This window comes from Panthera leo, chromosome D4 (assembly GCF_018350215.1).
Source record: "Panthera leo isolate Ple1 chromosome D4, P.leo_Ple1_pat1.1, whole genome shotgun sequence".
Classification (NCBI taxonomy): Eukaryota; Metazoa; Chordata; class Mammalia; order Carnivora; family Felidae; genus Panthera; species Panthera leo.
This window is the reverse complement of record NC_056691.1, coordinates 40,301,316-40,326,727: the sequence shown is the minus strand read 5'-3', so window position 1 is coordinate 40,326,727 and position 25,412 is coordinate 40,301,316. Positions and strand designations below refer to the sequence as shown.

General features: G+C 43.7%; 1 protein-coding gene across 1 annotated transcript in view; it reads left to right on the top strand.

The window, feature by feature from the left end:
- Positions 1 to 519: 519 nt before the first annotated feature.
- The window catches only part of TTC39B (tetratricopeptide repeat domain 39B), a 123,981-nt gene continuing 99,088 nt past the window's right edge, over positions 520 to 25,412 (top strand). The window contains 2 exon segments of the mRNA XM_042912460.1: positions 520 to 561; positions 563 to 763. Coding sequence (XP_042768394.1) covers positions 520 to 561; positions 563 to 763 — 243 coding nt within the window.

Below are 25,412 nucleotides of genomic sequence, written 5' to 3'. Positions count from 1 at the left end.
ACAGCGTGCCTCTATCTGACGTAGTGTTTGGGCACGTGGCGTGACAGAGGCCTCTGGGCGACAGGTGATCTTGAGTGACCCAGGGCTGCCCCCTGGTCCCCATTATCTGTGAGTCTCACGTGGCGACGCAAGCGGACTGGCATCGGCCCACGGACCAGGTGGACGCTTCCACCGGCCTGTAGAGTAGCGCGCCCTCGACCTCGTCAACTAGGCGCTCTCTTGCCTCCAGGCTACCAAGAGCCCCATCTTCTCCCGCCCTCACGCCTCGGCAGAGCTCGCCATGCTGGGCCCCGGCAAGCACCCGCCCAGAACGTGGGCCAAACCACCGAAGTCTCAGCCTGCGGGATGACTCCGCCCACCAAGTGACCCTACCCACGGGTGACCCCGCCCACTCGGGGGGCGGAGACTCGTTGCGGGAACCTGGTTAACTTTTCAGTTTGAGTCGCGTGGGGGGGCGGGGCGAGGCCTGCGGGGGGCGGAGCTTGCGGCGAGGCGGGCCGCTTGGCGCCGGCTAGGGCAATGGATGCTCTGCTGGTCTGCGGGCGCCGGGGGCGGGGAAAGCACTCGCTCTGCTGGGCGCTGGCCCCGCCCGCGACCCGGCGGGAGCCCGGGGCCGCCCCCTTCCTCCCTCACTGGCGCTGGGCTGAGTCCCGAGTCGAGAAACCTCGCAGGCTCTGAGCTCCCTGTCTGGGTTTTGGGTGGCTGCAGCCTGAGGAGGAACATGGCGCTCGTAGGCAACGGAGCAGAGCTGGAGGCGGACGAGGTACTGGCTGGTGGGGGTGCGGGTACTGTCCCTGGAGTCCGGGAGGGATGAGCGAGCCCGGCAGGGGCGGCCAGGGTCCGCCCCTTTGGTCCCCAGACTGGGACAGGCAGCCTCCGGTTCGGAGGAAGGAGCAGGGGCTGCGGGGGGGGGGGGGGGGGGGCACCCGGCCTGGGAGGTCTTTCCCTGCGGCCGCGAGGAGGGCGCTCGGAGCGGAGGCGCTGCGGAGTTTGGGGCGCCGGCACCGCGGGGTCGTGGGATAGAGGACACCACGCCGGGTCGGCGGGTGGTTGGGTGCGAGTGCGCGGGAGCGCGGGACTCGCAGCCCTGGGCGGTTCTGAGACTGTTCAGGAGCGCCTGGGCTTTTTGAGGTCTGACCCTGAAGTCCCGATACTGGCCCTCGGGGTTTGTGGAATCTCACTTCTGTGGAAGTTTCCAGGTGGCAGAACCGAAAGGCTTCAGTCAGTGACAGGAGGAGGACAGGCGGGGGAAGGAGCCCCAGGGGTTTGCACTAGCGGACAGGGCACGGGCTGCCGAGGGGCCGGAGGGCTGCAGGACCGGAGCAGCAGCCCAGGAACTGGTGCTTTCTCCGCAGTCTACAGGGCACGGGCCTTTCCCACGCAGGTCCGCCGTGGCGGTGGTGGACGGGAGAGAACCGACTCCGGCCTCTTCACTTCTCCACTGTATTTAAATAGCCATTTCCTCCGGTGGCGGGCGCGCGGGGGTCTGAGCACCCTTTGGCGCGCGCGCTGGACCTGTTGATTTATTGATTGTTCCTTTCAGCCGCACTTGGCAGTTCCGGAGAGACGCTCCCTCTTGCGCTGGAAGTTGAGGCCGGCAGCAGCACCCACATTTGCTGCTGCTGCTGCCATTTTACCTGACTTGAATTTTACAAGTGGCTGCTGGAGGAGGTTTAGTTTCAAATGATGCAATAGTGGAAGATCTGGAGGAGGCGGGTTAAGATTCCAGTCCCATCTCTTTAATGTTGGAAAACTCCTGACAACGAATTGTGTTCTCAGTGTAGCCCTTAATATAAAAACGAAACAAAAACCAAACTACAGCTCCTTTACACGACTGACCGGCAAGAGGACAAGCCGGGTCATTGAGAACCTTCCTTACAGCCAGTCCCTTGCAATGAGGACCCCCAAGACCACAAAACAATGAGCCACAATTTGCTAAGTTGCATGTATTTATTGTTGAAACTTTTAAACTACACATAAAGGCAAGTGATGAAATAGCATATTTGTTGCTATTTTCATCCATGACAACCTTTCTTTATTTATAGCTTTAGGCTGTCTTTTTGGTATGACCTAGAGCCTCCTGTTTTTCTTTCCTCCTTAGTTCTTTTCTTTAATCAAGGTAGTAACACTTTCATGGCGCTTTGGCCATACATACACTCCCTTCCTCAAAAGTTTTTATGGCTGTCTGTTATATATTAAGTATTTATATATCTGGCATGCAAGTCCCTGGCAAAATGATCTAAATGTGATGTTCCAGCCTGTTCCCAACTGCTTCCCTTTGTATAACCAGTTAATTTGATCAGTGTTATGCCCATATTATAGATGAGGAAGCAAGACTGGAAGGAGATAGTAAATATGGAGTGAATTTTTGAATCCCTAGTCTGCTAGTCTAAAAAGATTTGGTAGTCTTAGGGCTATAGAATTGTCTAGACCAGAGCATTGTTGAGAAAGAAAGGGGATGCTATTAATAATTAACACTTGGACAGTAGGTGTGAATTGGGACTGTCCTGGGCTTATAGAAATACACAGCCATCCTAGCTATGCCCACTGCCTACAAGACGGACCGAAGTGTTAAGATACTCTAGCTAGGGAGGAGGACTCTAGTTCTGTGGGGGAAGTTAGGTCTCAGAACAGCAGAGAGCTTGGCACACAGCTTCTTGGTAAATACACATTTGTTAAATGAATGAATAAAAGCAGAAATGATGTTTCTTAATAATTTCTCATTATTTGCTTTATTTTTCTTTTTTTAAATTCAGTGACTATTAGGCTCCTGTTAACATGTAACATACTATGTTGGTCCTAGGAGTTGAACAAAGTATAAACAAATTTTTTTGTTCCTGCCAAATTCACATTTATCCCTCACAGTACCCCATTTCTATTGGTATAAATTTTGCAAACATTAAAAAAAATGCTTATTTATTTTTGGCAGTGCCTGGGTGGCTCAGTCAGTTGAGTGTCCGACTTCGGCTCAGGTCATGATCTCATAGTTCATGGGTTCGAGCCCCGTGTCGGGCTCTGTGATGATGGATCAGAGCCTGGAGCCTGCTTCGGATTGTGTGTCTCCCTCTCTCTCTGCCCCTCTCCTGTTCGTGCTTTGTCTCTCTCTCAAAAATAACTACACATTAAAAAAAAATGTTTTTTTAGTTTTGGGGGGGAGGGGCAGAGAGAGAGGGAGACACACAATCCGAAGCAGGTAGAGCTGTCAGCACAGAGCCGGCTGTGGGGCTTGAACTCACGTACGGTAAGATCATGACCTGAGCCGAAGTCGGAGGCTCGACCGACTGAGCCATCCAGGCCCTCAAATTTTGCAAACATTGATTGAACATTTGCTCTGTGCTGAAACTTGGTAGGTGCCTTAGAAAGAGAAGACACCGTTTTAGCTCTCTAGGGTTCTCTGTCTAGGTAGGGAGATAGGACATGTGTATAAGAACTCCAGAATAGAGCTCAAGGCAGTGTAAGCAAGTAGGAAGTAGTGCATTGTGGACTGGGTACCCTTGACTTCCTTGTAGAAAGTCCCTAACATTTCATTGGCCTGAGCACTCTACCATGTCTACACGGAGTGAACAAGACCTGGCTCTTCAGTTTTACTGGGTGTGTGAAACTAAAATGGCTTATTTCAGCCGGGGAGCTTTTTAAACACTTTAATATACATTTGATAGGCTTTGTGGCTGTTATCTTATATCCTAGGGAAGTAGAAGGGGGCCGTGCGATGTAGTTGGAAAAGTAGCTAGGAATTAGACGAACTGGGCTCTCTGTCAGTAATTTGCCCGCTAGCCATGTATTCAGTATGTGTGCAGACATCTGCCCGCAGATACAACGGGGCACCAGACTGATAAGGTTTCTATCTACAACTTAGTGATTTCATTGAGTAAGTCTCATTTTCTTAGGGTTCTTTTAAGTTTCCTCATCTGAAGAAGGTGGGGCTGGATGAACCCTAAGTGTTCTTCCATTTCTAGAAGTCTATACTTTTGTGGGGGGGATGCTCCTTTTTGGGAGGAGAGCTAATAAAATGGGACTTCCTTTTCTTTCAGAGTTTCTCAGGAGATGATGGTGGTAGAGAAACTGTCATGGTGGCTGGGGGATGGAGTGTTTTCTTCGGTAAACTGGTGTTTCTTGTTGTTGTTGTTTTTCCATTTAGTTGCTAGGAGGATAAATGTGGGAACACAGAAGTTAGGGCTTGCAACCTCAAGGGTGGCAGAAATGGGTTCTGGAGGGAGGCAAAAACATCTTAGATATTACAATGGTTTTATGGCCCTTCAGAGCTTGATCAACAATATCTTATTACTTAGCATTAAAATTTCTTTCCTTGAGTTTTCTTGGGTATTACGTAAGCAACGTCCACATCAAGTTCATGACAGATATACAGTATGTATGCAAGGTCAGTACTATAAACCTACGACAAATAGATGGGAAGGACTGGAGAACTTTGTATCAGTTATTTGATCTTTAAGTTCTGTCTCTCCTGGTGACCTCCTCCTATGTACAGGCCACCCATTGGCTGCCTTGTGGATGTTGCTTATGTTTGGCCCTGAGTGCTTTCATGAATGACTTGGTATCTGAAAATTAAATAGGAACAGGTTATATTTTATTATTTAATCCTATTAAAGTTATTCAGTCCATCAGTAGTTGTCAGGTACTAAAAAAAGAACATATCAGTAGTATCTGAATGAATATCTGCAGCTACTTAAGTTAAAAATTCTTTTCTTCTGTGAAACAAAATTTCACTAACAATAACTTTTTTTTAAGTTTCCATTTTTATTTTTTATTTAAGTAATTTCTACACCCAGTGTGGAGCTCGAACTCACAACCCTGAGATCAAGAGTCACATACTCTTCTAACTGAGCCAGCCAGGCACTCCCCAAAATAACTTCTTTAAAAAGTGATTTTTAAAAAAAAATTTTTTTTTTTTAACATTTATTTATTTTTGAGACAGAGAGAGACAGAGCATGAACGGGGGAGGGTCAGAGAGAGAGGGAGACACAGAATCTGAAACAGGCTCCAGGCTCTGAGCGGTCAGCACAGAGCCCGACGCGGGGCTCGAACTCGCATACTGCGAGATCGTGACCTGAGCCGAAGTCGGACACTTAACCGACTGAGCCACCCAGGCGCCCCCAAAAAAAGTGATTTTTAAGAAGACAAATTTTCAATTGTTTTACCTTTGAAAAATAGCAGTTTTGAATGTCTGTTAAAAATTTGGTTGCATTGATATTGTTATGTAGAAGTTGGAAATTTGCATATGTAATCTGATACATTAAAAGCCACTCAGCAAATACAGTTATAAAGTTAAATGTTAATAGTTTTAAAATTTTCAATTTAACTTAAAATATTTATTTTAACTTAAAATATTTATTTAGGTATTCCAAATCCATTGTTGAGTAAAAAAGAAGAAACTTTATACTGGCTTTTTTAATGTATGAAGCACATATACATCTCAGTGTTATTAAACTTTTGGTGGGTATGGTTAGGAAAAATTGTCTAAAAGGGCTCCTTAAGAGGGCTATATGGAAAAAAGTGAGAAACACCGGTTGAAGAAAGAAACGGCTAATGTGGCAGGTGCTTTTGTGGCCTGCCTTTTTGGCTCAGGGTTTCTGAGATCTAATTCTAACTTAGAAAATTTATCTTTGGAATTTTAGATGAAGTTTAGATAAGATTGATTGCTATAGTTTTTTAAAGAATCAGATTCATTTTTTTTTTTTAAGTTTATTATTTTGAGAGCAAGAGAGAGAGTGCATGCATGCCAGCTGGGGAGGGACAGAGAGAGAGAGAGCGAGAGAAGAGAGAGAGAGAGAGAGAGAGAGAGAGAGAGAGAGAGTGAGTGAATCCCAAGCAGGCCCCACACTGTTAATGTGGAGCCCAATGCAGGGCTCAAACCCACGACCTGTGAGATCATGACATGATCCGAAATCAAGTCGGACACTTAACCCAATAAGCCACCCAGGTGCCCAAGAATCAGATTCATTCTTTTATTCCCCCAGTGTTCACTGAGTACGTCTCAGGTGCTAACAGTCTGTACGTGCTGGAGGTACCCACTAAGATAAGACAGCATTATTGCCTTTGAGGAACATACGCTCTTAGCAAAAGACACAGTTGTGCAAGTAACTAGTTCTGTCTTTGGATCAAGGTAGGTTTTAGGTAGAAGGGTCATGTAATTTATTGTCCGTAGCAGGGCAGTATGAGAGTAAATGGGATGCTTTTAGTAATTACCCTAGGACAACAGGTGCAACACAGGGATGCCACCCTAGTTTAGGGGCTGACAGAGACTTTAAGATAAAGAGATAGATAGCATTTGAACTGGGTCATGAATGGTGAGCAGGCTTGTGCCCGGCAGAGCAAGTGAGATATGGCGCAGGCTTTGCGGAAGTTGAGATGGGCAGGAATGAGAGCACACCTGGGTTCAGCAGGGCCCCCAGCCAGCGGGAGGGAGAGCCAGTGAGGGCTGAGACCACAGAGGCCAGCCTGGATCATGTGGTACCACATCTGGAGCATCATGCTAAGTGTGGGTGAAATCTCCTGAAAAATGGGAATCTGGAAGGTTTTTTAGCCAGGTAAGTGTGATAAGGTTATTTATTTTAGGAAGAAGAATCTGGTGAAGTTAATGCAGCCAGATTGTGGAAGTGGCGGCAGGAAGGGCGAGAGGCTTGTTGCAAGAGTTAATGTGGGAGGAGGTAAGGACAAAAGTGGAGCAGAGGCCACGGTCTTTGAAAGAAGAGGCCAGATGTGAGGGAGAACATGGAGGAGGAATTGTCTTGGGGGCCTTTTCCCCAGTTTGAGGGTCAGCGGATGGGGAGGGGTGGGGAGCTGTTCAGTGATAATTCTGGGTTCCTTGTGTGGCTGGGCTGTGGTGCTGTTAACACACGAGGGGTGGGTATAGAGGACAGGGATGGGGAGTACCTCACGTAGATTATGCTCACCTTTGTGGCTTGCTATGACTTTCTTTTTTTTTAATGTTTAGTTACTTAATTTGAGAGACAGCACGACTCAGGGAGGGGCAAAGAGATAGAGAGAGAGAGAGAGAGAGAGAAGAGAGAGGATCCCATGCAGTCTCCGTGCTGTCAGCACAGAACCTCACCCGGGGCTTGATCTCACAAACAGTGAGATCATGACCTGAGCCGAAATCAAGAGTCAGACACTTAACCGACTGAGCCACCCCGGCACCCCTCACTGTGACTTTTCATTACTGAGGGACTGTTTATGAGTGCGTGAATTTGGGCAGGGCTGAGAAAGGGTGTTTACAAATTGGTTCTGCAGATTAGTGGGAGGTAAAAATAGCATCAGCTTATGCCATCGGCCTCCACTTCCTCCTCAGGTTAACCAACCGGCAGTTTTCCTGATTTGTTCAACCTTGAGTCTCTTGAAATCCCGTCTCTTCTTGGAATGCCACCTTCTCAGTGAAACTTGCCTTCACTTTCTCTTCCCCGTCCCTTCATACCTGGATACCCGCTTCCTTCCTCTCAAGTCCAGTAGCACAGGTATGCTCTTTCTAGGCAGGTCTCCGGTCTTCCTGGGGTTAGCTGTTTGCCTTCTTAGCTTAGTTCCCTGCCCACGGGTGCTGTTACTAATTATCGACGGTGTGAATCTGATAGTGTGAATTCCGTGAGGCTCATGGTTTCCACCTAACCATTTGTTGACATCTTCTCAGGCCCGAGTGTTGGGGGACCCGGTGGCCATCTCAGGTGGGTCTCCTGAAGTCACTGTGTGCTCACTTTCCAGAAGATGAGTATCTGGAGACTGCCCAGTGCTTGTGAGGCTTTCTGGGGAGAGCTTTCTGTTGGTCCCCGACTGTGTCAGAACTTTCTTCCCACTCCTTGCTTAGTGGATATTGGTCCTCCACCCTGGCCAGTTGGCCATATTGGTTGGGTCACCACACCTCTCTAAAGGGACTCCTCAAGTGTCGAATGCCTGAAGGTTCAAATGCCATTATGCTACTTATGCTCTTTATGTAAAGACTGTGGCTGTGTAGTAAAGTGCTTCCCTGCTGAGATCCTTGGACATGTCCCCTTAGTATTGCTGATATTATGCTGACATATACATAGGGCCTACATATTTTAAAATATTTTAATGAAATAACGTGACATATATGTATTTGTTGGGTCTGATTGCAACTAGTAAGTAAGAATTATTCAGTCTAATTTGATGTGTTGAATATTGCACTAGGTGCTGTAGAGGCAAACACAGCTCCAGCTCTAAGTTGGGGTCTAGTAGGGAATGGGAGCTGGTGTACAGACAAATAGATGTAATACTCTGTGCTGACACCATAAAGGAGGATTGCCAGGGTGCTTTGGGAACACAGAAGGAGGGCACCTCATCCTAAAGGGAGGATGGGTAGTCAGGGATGGTCTCCTTGAGGAGGCCATCTCTTAGAAAATCTGGATCTTACAGGATGAATAGGGGTTAACCATGAGGAGAGAGTGGGTAACGAGGGGAATTCTTGAAGTGTGTCCCAGAGAGAGGGAACAGCAGGCATAAGGTATAGAGGTGGGGGGAGAGTCGGTGGTGCTCCGGGTGGCAGAGAATGAGTCTGGAAGGGTAGGATGGGCCGTCCGATTCTTTCATGCCAAATTGTGGGTATTACCATGTGCATTTAAGGGTTTAAGCTAAGGAGAGGTGTGGAGAGACCAATGCTGTAGGTGGCTTTGTCTGGCAGTGCGTGGAGGCTGATTGGAGGGAGACAGGACCCCAGGTGGAGAGGCAGGTGCTTTTCTGGTGTTTTGTTTGTCAGTGACCGTTATAGCCCTCTGAAGGCCCACCGTATGCAGGTGTAGCTAAGCACTGGGATAACATGGTGGGTAAGATAAGGAGCAGACACTTGAGAATGTGGGCCCAAACGCACAACTCTAACTTGGAGTAGGGGAGAGGCCAGACAGAGTGTAAGTACCCTGGCGCTCCTAGGAAGAGGAGAGGACACTCACAGGGCAGTCATCAGGATGTCATGCCCCCACCCGCAAGCAGCTGACTTGGTTTCCTGACCTAGTCTTTACTACCCAGCTGTGTGATGGAAGAGCAAGTCCCTTTAACCCTTTTGGGCTTTGGTTTCCTCACAGGTAACGTGAAAGAGTTGACACTGACCATCTATTTCTGAAGTGCTTTTGAGCTTTGACATCGATGATCTAGATGGTGGTTTTGATCTGGATATTGAGGGGTGGATTTCAGCAGGCAGCAGCGGGACAGCTCACACCTTCATTCCTTGAAGCGGAGGGAGCCGCAGAGGAAACAGGCTTGGGCATGGATGAAGCATGACAGAGGCCATTGCGTGCAAGTGGGGGGCCTGCAGGGGCTGTGTGGCCCAGGCAGGAGGGCAGTGCTGTGTGTGTTGCTGCAGTGCTCAGCTAGGGAGCTGGGGTCTGTCTTTTTCTATTTTCTTCTTTGACAGTGGGGAGACACATGTATCCTCCTGTATTCGGGGAATGTGTTTCCTTCTCTTCTCCCCTCCCCTCTGCTCCCCTCGGCTCCCCCCCCCCCCCCCCCCCCCCCCCCGCCTTTTTATAAAGGAAGCAGTGAGGATTCTATTTCTTGGTTTTGCTTTGTCCTTTCTCAACTTGTTTTGGAAGTTTTAAACAAATGACTGTCCACTGCAATGCAGTGGTTAAGGAGGCAGACAAGCCAGACATGCTAGTAATTCCATAGACTTACGTTTCATCACATAGACTCTTACTCTTGGCTGAGTTCGGAGATGCAGAACCACATGGCGCACCACTGCTCTCTCTCCCCGCTTCCTTGGACTGCTCCGTCCCAGAGTTCTGGGGTTCCTGGTCTTTTTTCAACTCACGAGCGCAGTCCTTCCATTCAGAACTAAAGGAAACAAACCTCAGATTCTCACATCATTTCTCAGGCCAAAGAGGGTATGATCTTTCTGGAAGGCGGAGGGCAAGACAGATGACAGGGTGAGAGATTCCTCAAGAGAGGGGAATGAGGTCTAACTGCAAAGCCTCTCCCAGGAGCACTCATTGTGCAGAATCACTGGCTGAGGGCCCAGGATACTGCCCAGGAGCACTCCCTGTGCACGGCAGTATCGAGCTTCTGAAGAGGGCCAGCTCTGGTTCAGATCCTGGCTTCCCATTTGCTGTGTGACCTCGGGCATGTATTTAACCTGTCTGATGCTCTTCATTTATAAAACGAGAATAATGGTACCTACCCGTAAGGGTGCTGATGAGGCTGAAGTAAGGGTCTACTTCACAAAGCGCTTGGCATATAGCATTTTCAGAATTACTCTGAAAGCGGTAGTTCTCTTTTCCTTTTGCTTACCTTAAGATGTTGCTGCCACTGCCTACTACTTAGGGGTTTGGTGAAGAATCTGTGTGTTCAGATATATTTTTACCTTATTTTTGCAGCCAACTGAGAGGGAAACTCTCTAAGCATGCATTCAAGAAACAGGAAGTGACTGGCCCAGGGTCCCTCAACTCACTTAGGCATGGAATTGGCATTAGAAGTCAACTGCTCTAACTCTACATTCAGTGCCCTTCCCACTAGGTCAGAGGGTGGCAGACTTAGAAGGACAAATGTACTCTGCCCCCTTCCTTCCTGTCTTTGTCAATAAAGTTATATTGGGACACAGCCCTGTCTGGTTATGTAGGGGTTGCCCGTGACTGCTTTCACTAAACTGCAGAGTTGAATAGTTGGGGCACAGACTGTATGACCCACGTGGCCTGAATATTTGTCAATTCTTTACGGAAAAATTTTGCTGACCTTTGTACTAGGTGATTTCAGGGCCTATACGTAAGTTGTTTATAATGTGTTGTAAGCCTTTTGAATTCAATTTGCTTGTTTTCTTAATATTCCTATAAGCATCAAAAACTAGGAAAAAATAGGAATTTATTTGACACATCCCATGAAGTGGTACGGTACACGTTCTGGAGTTAGACGGACACGAGTTTGAACTCCTCCTCCATGTACTACCTTGGATAAATTAAGCTTCGGTTTCATCTGTGAAATGAAGATAATAAAACTTACTTCAGTGGATTATTGTGGAGATTAAAGTCCTATAAAGGGCTTAGCGTATGGGGCACAAACGTTGGCTCTTGGCTCTTTTGTTATTGAGGCTGCACGTGTGGATGCTTGACATTATTTTCCCAACTGTGTAAGAAACTGGCTTTGTGAGGGTCGGCCCATCCAGGCTCCGGCACAACCCCTGTCCAGCAGTTGGATTCCTTTAGGATAGATGCAGGTACCTCTCAGGCTACTCCCAGGACTCCAGGCCGGTCAGTTCTGCGTTTATAGTCCTCACCCTTTCCTTCCCTGAGGTGGTGGCGGGAAGTCACTTAACCACAAAAGAGAATGGGAAACAGAGGCTCAAAGCAGAAAAGTGTGGATATTTGTCAGGAAGGCATTGGTACTCTCACTCATATTTTGAAAATGGCTTTTCCCTATTGACACATAGTGGTATATATGGTAACCTTTGGTTTTTCTAGACATTATGCTGTGCAGGACCATCCCCTCTTTAACACTGGTGAATGTCGTGGCATTGTTACAGTCTTTTCAGGTAGCACCTAGATGTTAACAGGAGACCGTGACCTGTAAAAGGTATGCTTGTGTTCAGTTACTTGGTGTAAGAGGTTAAATTAAAAGGTAAAGGAGGGGACAGTGTGTGTGCACTCCTGGTGTGGAGGGGCTCTAGGGTTCTTGCTCAACCCCAAAGCAATGTTCCATGTCAGACTGTTCTTCCTAAAGTTCACGTCCTACTTAAAATCTGTTCACAGCTTCTCATTGCCTTCGAAGTATTTTTTTTTTTTAATCTTTATTTTTGAGACAGAGAGGGAGAGACCGAGTGTGAGCAGGGGAGGGGCAGAGAGAGCGGGAGACACAGAATCTGAAGCAGGCTCCAGGCTCTGCACTGTCAGCACAGAGCCTGATGCAAGGCTTGAACTCACAAGCTGTGTGATCGTGACCCGAGCTGAAGTCGGAGGCTTAACCGACTGAGCCACCCAGGCACCCCTGCCTTTAAGGTATCATGCAAACACCTTAGCACGACATATAAGGCCTTCCCTAGAATCTAGCTAATTGGTTCTCACACTTTAGTGTGCATACATTACCAGGTTAGGGGAGTGGGTGATTTGTTAAGATGCACATTCCTACGCTCCCCCGCATGAGCCATTCCTATTCAGCAGGTTGGGGCGGGGGTGGCTCCCAGATGTTTGCATTCTTAACCGGACTAATATCAGCCATGCTGAAGTGCTTGTAGTTCCCCTTCCATGCCCCAGCTCCCAGGTCAGTCCTTTCTCACTTCCCAGCTTTGAATATGCCATTTCATCACCTGGCCAGTTCTGCTTCATCATTGAAGACTTGGGGACACCTCTTCTCCTCCAGCCTTCTTAGATATTCCCTCCTTCCGTCCTGTGGAGGTGCTTAATAACTATGCAGCATTCCTGGCTGCCTCAAAGACGAGATAATCCTTTTTTGGCATATGTGCCACGACATCTGGCAGGGATGGGATGTAGACACTCCCTTGTTCCAAAAGGAAAGGGTGGTCCTTCTTCTCTAGAGCAGAAAAGGAATTCCCTTCAGGGGTTTCTAGCAATGAGATGTTTTTATCTTCTCAACCAGGAAGGAGAATTCGCCTCCATATCTATTAGCCTTATTTCAGTACACTTGAAAATCAAAACAGCTTTATTGAGGGGTGTAAATACATACCATAAAATTGACTCCTTTTTAAGTGTACAATTCAGTGATTGTTAGGAAGTTTACAGAATTGTTCATAGATCACTACAGTCCAGTTTTTTTTTTTTTAATTGAGGCATAATTGGTGTAAAACATTATATTTGTTTTAGGTTTACAACATAATGATTTGATATTTGTATATATTGCAAAATGATCATCGTAGTGAGCCTAGTTAACATCTGTCACCATACATAATTACATTATTTTTCTTGTAATAAGAACTTATAAGATATATTCTCTTAGCAACTTTCTGATATGCAACATGTTATTATTAGGCATAGTCACCATGCTGTACCTCACATCCCCAGGACTTACTTATTTTTTAACTGGAAGTTTGTACTTTTGACCCCCCCCGTCATCCATTTTGCCCACCCCCCCCAACGCAATCCAATTTAAGAACATTTCCACACCCCATAAAGATTCTTGTACCCGTTTGCTCTCACCTCAATACACTTTTAATTAAAATAATTGAAAAACTAAAATTGCTAGGAGAAAACAAAATTTCCCAGGCAGAAATAAAAATGAGATGCCATTATATATCAGAGGGATAATGCACAAGTGTTAGGCATCAAAAAACAGGACTGGAGAGCAAGGTATATTTGGGTCAGTGCTTGATTTGGCTTTTACACTATCAATATCATCAGAAGAGAGGTTCGAGGGCTACATGTAATTCGTGTCCAAATGAATAATTTGTCCCATTTGCAAGAAAGCAGATGTGTAGTGTACATGGGTAAAGGTTTTTCCTGATTTTCTAGTTTATTTCCCAAGGCAGATTTCTACCCAGTATGCTTAGCTTTTTATCCAATATGTTTAGTTCTTGCTAAAGGAATAAACAAGCAATTGCATTTCTAAGCCATTCGCAGTAGAATGAAAGGGGCTGTCACCACAGCTGAAGTCTCAAGTGGGACGAAGAATCAAATGAAATCAGCCTCTTTTTAAGCATCCCTGAAATTTCGATTTGTTGTGTGTCTTCTCAGGAAGGCACGTGAGAGAGAAAGTAGAAGGAACGTGGGTGGGCTTACAGGTTAGCAGACACGGGTTGAGTTCTGCCACTTGCTGGCAGTGTGACCAGGGGCACGTTACTTAATCTGATTCTCTGTGAGCTTCCGTCTCTCATTAGTCAAATGGGATTCTACTGCCCATCTTAGAGGTACCAGGTGCAACCCTGGCACCTCACCCAGGGCCTGTCATACTATAAATACTTAGTTGCAGCCATTAATTTGAATAGCATCTGTGTATAGATTTCATTTTTTTTTAATTAAAAAAAATTTTTTTTTAACATTTATTTATTTTTGAGACAGAGAGAGACAGAGCATGATCGGGGGAGGGTCAGAGAGAGAGGGAGACCCAGAATCCGAAACAGGCTCCAGGCTCTGAGCCATCAGCCCAGAGCCCGACGCGGGGCTCGAACTCACGGACCGCGAGATCGTGACCTGAGCTGAAGTCAAACGCTCAACCGACCGAGCCACCCAGGTGCCCCAGTTTTGTTTGGTTTTTATTTTAAAATTCAAACAGTGGTAAATGTCCTTATGGAGAACTTGCCTAAGCCAGGTAACCAAGGGCAAGGCAGGTGGAACCATAGTTTCCTCACTCCTGCAGCGGGGCTGAGTGAAATAGCATGCGGTCTGGCTGGGGTAGATAGGGAGCATTCACAAAATGAGGATGACTGGAGTTTATTCACACACTTGATGCTTTTAGAAGCTTGAGGTGTTCACATTTGTAACAGTTTGCTTATTTAGTAATAATAGCATATGTGTGTATGTGGTATTTCTCCCGGCTTTTCCAAATAGAAACCATTGAGATTCATGGAATTCATTTTCATCAAAGAATAAATTTTTTTTTTCATAAATAGATGAGATGACTTTACTAAGATGTGAGGCTCCACAAATCAAAATGTATCTAATTATTGGGGCGCCTGGGTGGCTCAGTCGGTTGAGTGACTTTGGCTCAGGTCATTGATCTCACAGTTCGTGAGTTCAAGCCCTGTATTCAACTCCCTGCCCTCTGTGTGGAGCCCACTTTGGATCTTCTGTCCCTCTATCTCTGCCCTTCCCCCACTTGTGCTATCTCTGAAAAAAAAAAAAAAAATAAATAAACATTTTAAAAAATGTATCCAATTATAGTTGACATTTAAAAAAATAGAGCTACTAGCTTAGAAAGGATCGAAGAATCATTTTCTTCTTTTTTTTTCTACACTTTATTTTTTAAAATTTATTTTTTACCTCCAAATTAGTTAGCATATAGTGCAACAATGATTTCAGGAGGAGATTCCTTAGTGCCCCTTACCCATTTAGCCCATCCCCCCTCCCACAACCTCTCCAGCAACCCTCAGTTTGTTCTCCATATTTAAGAGTCTCTTCTGTTTTGTCCCCCTCCCTGTTTTTATATTCTTTTTGCTTCCCTTCCCTTGTGTTCATCTGTTTTGTATCTTAAAGTCTTCATATGTCGTTCTCTGACTGACTGATTTCGCTTAGCATGATACCTTCTGGTTCCATCCATGTACTTGGAAATGGCAAGATTTCATTCTTTTCGACTGCCGAGTAATACTCCATTGTATATATAAACCACCTCTTCTTTATCCATTCACCCATCGATGGACATTTGGGCTCTTCCCATACTTTGGCTATTGTTGATAGTGCTGCTATAAACATTGGGGTGCATGTGCCCCTTCCAAACAGCATAATTGTATCTCTTGGATAAATACCTAGTTGTGCAATTGCTGGGTCATTGGGTAGTTCTATTTTTAATTTTTTGAGGAACCTCTATACTGTTTTCCAGAGTAGCCGCACCAATTTGCATTCCCAAGGAATCATTTCTTCTTCTTAAGGCTTACTTGTTTTTACCCCCCTTTGTAGTTTGTGGAGGAGGAGGTTATATCTGAATTTGGCTAAGAGTCAGAACTTCAGGTCTGTATATCTGGGGAAGCAGGTTTCATAGGACAGTAGATTAGGCTCCCCTCAGGGATGTGTGACATGTTTGAATGAACTCCTGTCTCTTTATTGGAGACCACGGAGCATTCCATTTCAGTTGTGGCAATTTGGAGAAAATCGTCCTTTCTGTAATTATTTCAAGAGCAAAGACAAGGCTTTGGGGGAAACAAAACAGTATTGCTTGACCAAAACAACCCTCCCTGTGCCTCATCTGATTCTCCATCTCTGTTCCCTTCCCCAAGTTTCCCCTTCTTTTACTCCCACATTTCTTTCATAATCTAGTCCTGTTGAAACTCACTCCAGAACATGACTCCTTACTGTAGCCTGCCCATTCTCTCCATCCACACTACCACTATGGGTTTCTCATGCCCTCACTTCTCAGAGAGCATCCTAACTGGTCTCCTGGCTTCCTGTGCCTTCTGCTGTCTGTTCCAGTCTGCAGCCCACATGCTCATTCACAGACACGGATACATGTTACTCCCTTCCTTAAAACTTTAAGCCTTCTGTAGCATTTGGAATAAAATGCTTGCTCCTTCCCGTGGTCTATGTGGTCTGCCTTTTGCTTTCCTCCTCTGGCTCATCTGCTGTTCTCCCCGTTGTCCGTCCCTGTGTTGTAGCCATCCTGGCTTCCAGCAGATCTGCTAAACGTACCCTGTCCTTTCCCACTATGGTGCTCTTGCATGTTTCCTCAGCCTGGCAGACTTCAGCCAGGTCTTCACATGACCAGCTCCTTCTTAACTTTCCGTCCTCACTTTAAAGATCAGGTTCCAAGTGTGGCTTTCCTGAGGCTCTGTCTTCAAAGCAGCCTTTCTCTTTTCTCTATCATGCATCCTTTTTATTTCCTCTTTGATATGATCACAGTGGGTATTATCTTGTTTATTTTTTTCTCTGTCATCTGTCTGACTCCATCGGGTTTCAGGGCAGGAAGCAGAAATTGCCGTAGGTCATTTAAGTAAGATGAGTTTAGGAAGGGAAATAGGTGTTTACAAAATGCACAGAGAGGCTGAAGGAGCAGCTCTAGGCTGAGCCTCCAGGGAATGACCTCCGTCCCATCCAGAGCTGACCTGACTGCTTAGGGGAGGTGCTCCTATTCCCTGGCTGATTCTAGAGCCAGATGTTCAAGGCACTTTGCAGTAGCTGTCATTCAGGGATCAGGAAGCCAGAATAGAGAAGCTTCCATTGTCCCTGCTTTTTTATACAGGGAACTGGAAACTGGATGCTGGAGCACTGCTTTTGAAACTACCTCGGCTTCGTCACTCCTGTTTGACAGCAGAAAAGGCCAGAAAGGGGCAGGAAAATGGCCTTAGCCTTTTGGATCTTGTACAGGGAAATCTTAGTGGGTGTAGCTTCATTTTCACCTAGAGTCGGTCCACTTCCTCTGCAGTAAATCTTCAAGGCTTGCAGGAACTCCTGTCTCTGAATTATACTGAAGTTCTTCAAATGTCAGTTATGACTCGAGCAAAACTCTATTACGATTGATTTCTTCTGTTATTTCTAGGTGCTTTTCAGCTTCTTAATTTTGGCAGTTCTTTGTTTTCAGGTTGGCTGCATATGTTTTGCAAGTTTTCAGTACAGATAGCTCTCTCAATTAAAAAAAAGTGATTTAAAAAAAAAGAAGAAGGCGTTAGGGGCGTTAGGGTAGCTCAGTCGGTTGAGCGTCCAACTTCAGCTCAGGTCATGATCTTGCGGTCACTGAGTTCGAGCCCCTCTCAGGCTCTGTGCTGACAGCTCGGAGCCTGGAACCTGCTTCAGATTCTGTGTCTTCCCTCTGTCTCTGCTCTTCCCCCACTGCACTCTGACTCTGTCTCTCAAAAATGAATAAACGTTAAAAAATTTTTTTAAAAAGAAATAAAGAGACTTAGTCTTAGAGTTTAGACGTCTGTTACTGTGATATAAATGCTGATGGTCTTTTCAGTTCCCCTCCGATTATTTAGAGCAATGAGTAAACGGCTAAGAATTGGTAATGAAACGGCTTCAGGTGGCAGCAAATGGAGCAGACCTTTAATATTCTCATTGTAATAAAGCCAATTTTGTAACGTACATTGGTGTGTAAGTCACTGGCTACATACCTCATTTTTGTTAGGAGAATCAGAACAATGATTGCATCTTATTGCTAAAATTTTGATGTGCCTTAATCTTGTAAAATTCCTTGGCAAAACAGAATTCTCATAATAAGCAAGTTCTAGGTATTAGATAGGTATAGGGGATAAAGAGTGAGAAATTTAAAAGTTGCCCAGGCCAAATTGGGGACGATTTAAGCCAGTAGTGTGTGTAGGCATTTTATTTTTATTTTTATTTTTATTTATTTATTTATTTTTTTTTAATTTTTTTTTTTTCAACGTTTTTTTTATTTTATTTTTGGGACAGAGAGAGACAGAGCATGAACTGGGGAGGGGCAGAGAGAGAGGGAGACACAGAATCGGAAACAGGCTCCAGGCTCTGAGCCATCAGCCCAGAGCCTGACGCGGGGCTCGAACTCACGGACCGCGAGATCGTGACCTGGCTGAAGTCGGACGCTTAACCGACTGCGCCACCCAGGCGCCCCCATTTTATTTTTATTTTTAAAAAATGTGTTTGTTCTTGAACGAGGGAGAGTGAGTAGGGGAAGGGCAGAGAGAGAGAGAGAGAGAGAGAGAGAGAGAGAGAGAGAGAGAGAGAATCCCAAGCAGACTTTGCATTGTCAGTGTGGAGCCTGATGCAGGGCTTGAACTTATGCACTGTGCCATCATGCCCTGAGCCAAAACCAAGAATCGGACGCTTGACCGACTAAGCTACCCAGGCGCCCCTGTGTATAGGCATTTTAAATAACGGGACTCCTTGAGCCTATATTGATGATAACTAGATAGATAAATGGGGATATGGGAGGACTTTCACTGTCAGTAAAAGGAGGGAGTGCTGGAGTTGGAAAATCAGTCTTCAGCTATCATTAGTAAACATGGAGTCAGGCAGCTATCACCAGTGTGCTAAATCTAGGGGCAAATTTGGATGGGGGGCGTATTTACACGATCTTACACTGTCTTACCACAAACTCCTTATTAATTGCAAGACAAAAATAATAAGCATGTAGTGGAGAAATCAGACAACACCTTGGCCAGGTGATCCAAATTACTGTCACTAGTGGGGGCAGATGAATATGTGTGCCTCCAGACACAAATGACCTGACAAAGACACAGTGTCCCTTGTGTAGTAGCCTAACCTGTATCTATCTAATCATGAGGAAACATCAGAGAAACTTTAAATAAGGAAGGTTCTATTTACAAAAAAAGGAGGGGAGTGCTGTGCTCTCTAAAAATGTCAATGTCATAAAAGACAAAGAAAGGTTGTGAAAATGTTCTAGATTAAAGGAGGTGAAGGAGACATGGCAGCTAGATAGATCTGCACTGCAAGGGAAAAAATGTCAAAAAGGAGAATTGTTGGGTCAACTGACACAATTGGAATATGGACAGTAGTTTTAGGTAGTTAAATTTATTGAAGTGCATGACTGTACCGTGGTTTCATAAGAGACTATCCTTATTTTTAAGAAATACACACTAAAGTATTTACAGCAAAGAGGCCACAATATATGTAATTTAGTCTCAAATGGTTCAGAAAAAAATTAGTGGCTAGGTACCTAGGTAGGAAAGATGGACAAGGGAGGTAGAAGGGAGAGGGGAGAGCAGATTATAAAGGAAATGGGGCAAAATGTTAATAATAGATGAATCTGAATAAAGGGCACACAGGTGTTCTTTTTACCGTTCTTATTCTGGTAACTTCTTTAAGTTTAAAATTATTTCTGAATAAAGAATTAAAAAAAAAATGTTGTTTAGGGACTGAAAGTGCTGCTTACTTATCCTGGGCATGGAAGCATGTAGGTTATAAAACAAATTAGTTTAAATGTCATGTTACTTTACCTTGCAGGAGTTTTTTTCTAGGAATGTTGAATCTGCTTATCTCAAAGTAATACTTTAAGCTTTTTAAAATTGTTCTGATTGTTCATTTTTTACATTATATAGATAATACATAAAAGCATTCTTGTTGTAAAAGATCTAAGTGATGCAAAAGTCAAAGCGTGATCTTTCCATTGACCATTCCCTGCTTTCTCCTTCTCAGAGGAAATCAGCATTGAGTTTTTATGAATATATTCCCTATGTCTTTCCAAGGACTAGGCTTTTCATTTAATATTTTGTTTTTTAAATGTTTTATTTATTTTTGAGAGAGAGAGAGTGAGAGAGCGCATGCAAGCGAACACGAGTGGGGGAGGGGCAGAGAAAGAGGGAGACACAGAATCCGAAGCAGGCTCCAGGCTCTGAGCTGTCAGCACAGAGCCCGATGCAGGGCTTGAACTCATCAACTGCGAGAGCATGACCTGAGCCGAAGTCGGACCCTTTCCCGACTGAGCCACCCAGGCACCCCTTCATTTAATATTTCTTAGAGATATTTCCATGGTTTGTTTTATTCTTTATATAATGACTGAAGATAATTGGGTAATGTAATGGTGCTGTAATTTATTTTACTATTTCTGTGTAGAAGATCATTTAGGTAGTGTCTAACTTTTTCCCAATATAATATGTTCCATAACAGATGGATTCTTGTGTGTGTGTATGAATGTTCTAATAGCATAGATTCCTACAAGTAGTATTGCTATCCATGTATATGCATTTAAGTTTTAAAATAGATACTGTAAGACTGACTTCTACATAGACTGTAGCAAAGGTATGTGTTTGCTTTCCAGCATCTCTCTGTCAAGTGTGGATATTATGAGTCTTGTATATTCTTGTCAATCATATGGGCATACTGCTACTACTTTTTAGGTGCACATTTCCAAGTTTATTGGCTATTGTATTTCTTCTTCACTGAACAGTACTTTTCACACCCTTTATTGAGTGTTTTGGTTGTTTGTCTCTCATTGACTTGTAAGAGAGTTCTTTACGTATTATGAATAATACTTTTTTGTCTGGTAAAGGTGCCTTAAATATTTTTTCCTAGCCATATGCTTGTCTTGGAAACTTAAAAACTTTATATAGCCCTTTTACTTTTTTCTTTATGATTTCTGGGTTTTTGTCTTAGAAAGATTGTCCTTGTTTCAAGATTAAAAAAAAATATTCTTCATTTATCTTGTGTGTGTGTGTGTGTGTGTACTTAATCTATATAGAAATTTGTATATGGGTTTAATTTTATTTTTGTCCTAAGAGATAACCAATTTCCTTAGCATCGCTTATTATAATTCATCACTTATATATAATTCTTCTTTCTTCAATTGAAAGATTTAACTGAATCATAAAATAAATATGTATATATATGTGTGTGTATATATACATATATATATGTATGTATATGTATATGTACATATACATATATCTTCCTGTGCCAACTCCACAGCTTTAATTTGGCAAGGAAAATTCTGTTTTCCTTTCAGATAAATTTGAAACCACTTGTAAGATTACTGGGCATGATGGATAGGAGCTCAGGCTATGGAGTCAGGTAGGCCTGTGTGTAAACCATTTATTAGCTCTGGGATGATAATTACACCTCTTTTAGAGAAACACTGTCTGGTTTATATGAGACAATATATTAAGATGCAAAGCGTAACACTTGGTGTATAAACATGCGAAATATTTTATATATTCTCATAGTGACATTTGATGTGTTCAGTAACCGTAAGATAGCTTATTAATCAGAATAACCTTTACTTTGACTTAAGAAACTAGTGCGTGCGCGCACACACACACACACACACACACACACACACACACACACAGGTGAGCAAAATTTCTATCTACAGTGATGCTTGAAGTGTAAACACATGCGTTTGTGCATTCCTGGACCACTCATTTGTTTCTTTATTCTTTCAAGTAGTAGTTTCGACACAGTTGCCATGTGTATGCCTTGTGCCTGGTTGGTATTATGGATATGCCTCACAGAACCTGTGGCCTGGAGGGAACTCAGACACAAAACAAACGACCATGTACCTAAGTTTGCAAGTGAGATCTATGGTGTGGAAAGAAGTTGTATCTCCATAGCTTTGTTTCGGTTTGATGAGGGTCATTTTGTCAAATAGCTCAGTTTGTGGAATTTGCAAAATTTGTTTCTCAAGGAGTTTTAAAGGTTTTAATGACAGTGCATAAAATCACAGATTCTGAAGTTGAACTTTGTGGGTTCAGATCCCAGTTCTGTCAGGTCCATGCTTTGTGACCCTGAGCAAGTTATTTAACCTCTCTGTGTCCCAGTTTCATCATCTGTAAAGTGGAGATCACACTAAGCCACTTCAGAGGGCTGCTAAGAAGAACAAATGAGTTAATACATGTAAAAGCATTTAGAGCAGCGCCTGGTACAGTGAAGAGTGCTGCAGAACTGACACCATTATTATGATAGCTTTATGATATCAGCATCCACATTTCAACACTTCGTATGGAAATTTTTTATATTAGGTCGTTCTCCAAATCTTTAAAGAACCAACTTTATGGAGGTATAATTTGCATGCACTAAGATGCATCCATACTAAATGTACAGGGTAAATTTCATAATTGTGTACACCCATTTAACCACCACTATAATTGAGGTCTTGAACATTTGCATCAGCCCCAAATGCCTCTGCTTCCTGGTGCTGCTTTGCAGTTATTTCAGATTCTTTTTAATGCATTAGTTTTACCAGATTTTTAGTATTTTTCTTTTACATGTTTAGGATTTTAAATTAAAAAAAAATTTTTTTGATGTGTAATGTATATTACATTCAAGATGCTATTTAAATGATCTGTACTAATTCATTCTGGCAGCCTCTCCTTTCTGCTAGTTTTGAGTAAGTTTCCATATTTAATTGTTTCTTGTTAGAAACCAAAATGTCAGCATTTCACTTATGATGGGATCGATTCAGTTATTGTCTTAGAATGTGAAGTTTATTTCTCGACATTACACAAATGTGCAGGTAGGCATTTAGCTTCTTGCTGAAAATTTCTTGCTGTTGAGAGGGAAATGTTGGTGGGAGTGAAGGAGAATTTAGTCCAATTTAGTCCAATTCTCCAATTTAGAGAAGTGAATATATTGGAGTTTTAGCCTCGTCTCCCTTAGAATATCCCAAGAGAACAGATTAACAGTTTTCAGCATCTCTGCTTTGCTAGCCCCTATAATTCTCATGAAGGTAGATACCTGCAGAGGGAAGGTGCTGTCTGAGTGGTCCAGTATTTGGTCACGTATAACTTTTCCCTGCAGTAATAACAACAAAAGTAATAATTTAACGAGAGCTGGCATTACCAAGTACTTATGGACAAGACACCAAGTGAAACTTTACATACAACTTATGTAATTCTTTCAACCCCACATGTTTGGTATTATTGCTATTCCCATTTTACAATGATGAATATGAATCTTAGTGAATCTAAGTCGCTCCCTTATGGCCACACATAGTTAATAAGTGATGGACTCTGTACAGCTCATATTCTTAGCATTACTTCCCTCTTCAATTTAAAGCTTAAGGCTTTGGGTTTTGGTAAATTACCCCTACCATTTTATAGATTTTTCACATCGGTGTCTTACTCTACCTTCAAAATATCCAATGGGACAGGTAAGGAAATTTGATGTTTCATCCAGTTGTGTGAATATAGGCAAACTTTTTTTGGTGAAAGGCCAGATAGTATTTTCAGCTTTGTAGATCATTTGGTTTCACTTGCAACTACTCAGCTGTGAAGTTGTAACAAGAAAGCAGCCATACACAATATGTAAATGATTGAGTGTGGTAGCGTTCCAATAAAACTTTACTTACAAAAATAGGCGGCAGGCTGGATTTGGTGCATGGGTTTGCTGTGGTGGCCTGATCTGTTTGGGGACACCAGGACATGTCAGCCAGAGGGAGGTAGAACCAGGTTTCTTCGTGCCAAGGGTTGTGCTACCCAACTGCCCTGGCTGCAGCAAACCGTGCCACTCACCAGTGCCTTTAGGAGATACAAGTCCCAACGATAATAGCGGTTATGACTAATATTTTGTATGCAGTCATTGTTGTACATGCTTTCGCTGTGTCATTTAATCCACGGACAATCCAGTGAGGTGGGAAACTGAGGCACAAAGAAGGACGATAGCTTGCCCAAGGCCTCAAAGCTAGTGTGTGGAGAAAGCGGGATTTGAACCTCTTGAGCTCAAGTACTCCTTCCTCCTCTCTCATGAATTTTGGGTTTTCTTAGTTTGAGGGCTCCTTTGAAGCCTTACTCTTCAGGAGCTGCCTCTTCTGAGTACTTATCTTAAGTGACAAGATTCTGTGGCCTACTTTAAGGCATTTTACGTAAAAAAATTTTTTAATCTTTTTTAAAATATTTATTTTTGAGAGCGAGACAGAGCATGAGTGGGAGAGGGGCAGAGAGAGAGGGAGACACAGAATCTGAAGGAGGCTCCAGGCTCTGAGCTGTCATGTCAGCACAGGGCCCTGTGTGGGGCTCGAACTCAGGAGGTGTGAGATCATGACCTGAGCTGAAGTTGTACATTTAACTGACTGAGCCCCCCGGGTGCCCCTTAAGGCATCTACTTTGGAGCAGAGCTACACAGGAGATGCTAACTCTGCCATAGCTGGGAAATTTGGGGGTCCAGCAAGATGATGTAAGAGGTTTCATTTGGCTCATCCATAGGCTGCCCTTGAGACTTTTCAGCTGTAGAAACACTTTAATGATAAGAAAAAACATTGTTTATTATGGTCTGTGATCTCGGTTAAATCTCACAACAGTGCTATAAGTGAAGTGGTATAACGATTGTACAGATGGAAAAACTGAGGCTTAGCTATGGGATATTGGGTACATTAATTAAATCTCTTGGTCTTAGTTTCCTCATTTGGATGTAGTAATAGTCTTATTTCACAGGGTTGTTATGAAGATTAAATGAGCTAATGCACATCAAGGATTTAGATCAGTGCTTGGCACTCGGTGTTGTTACCTGTTGTTATGAGAACACAGTAGAGGTGAACTGCTCACTTTTTATGATTGTCTGTAAATTAGAAATAAGCATCCAAGAGCCCAGTGTGGTGCCTGGATGTTGTTGGTAAATGGAATTGACGGTTATTTCTTCATAGGAAGAAGCTGTGGTTTCTGTGTCCCTTTTAATTTTAAAGTACCTCTGCTAGTGATGGTCTCAAAATGAGAGTTGAAAATGTCAAAACTCAGCCTTTTGGTTCTGTTTGCTGCTGTTTGTTTTGTGTAAAATTATTCCTTTGCACAAATCGCATGTCCTAAATATTATCCTGTTGACAGTAGATCCGGTGGGGTTTGCACCAGAGGACTGGAGCGCTTGACATGTTAAGTGGTTGGCAAGGTTCCTTTTACAGCCATAAAAATAGTAGCTGAGTAGACGGTGTACAGGCGAGTAAAATAATTTCCTCATTTATGTTAAATAAATTTAATAATACACAGTTGTGAAAAACATATTTTGCTTATGTCCTCTTAATTGCACACATACACCACTCCTCTATGAGAGTCTATCCAAAGTCATGTGTACTCTGTCATATACTGGTAATTTACAGGATTTGTTCAGTGTAAATTTTGACTATATACACAGTTTTCCCCTTGAATGCTCACCTTAGAGTTTAACCCCTGTCTTAGCTGTAACTCAGCTCCATAGTTCTAACAAAATGCAGAAAAGGAACTTCTTTTCCCCCTTCATAAGGTTAGCTCTTTCTGTTTTGTTTTGTTTTGTTTTTTTGGTAACACCCTCATCCATGTGTTGGAAAACTAGAGCCATGCTGTCCAGTTCAGTTGTTGTTTGTGAGAGTGACATCTGGTGGTTTCTTTTTAATTCTCATCATGGTTTCTGTGTGCTTGGCTAGAAGTCCTTAGAAATTCCAGAGAATCATTGTGTGAGCCGCTTTGCTTGATACTTAAC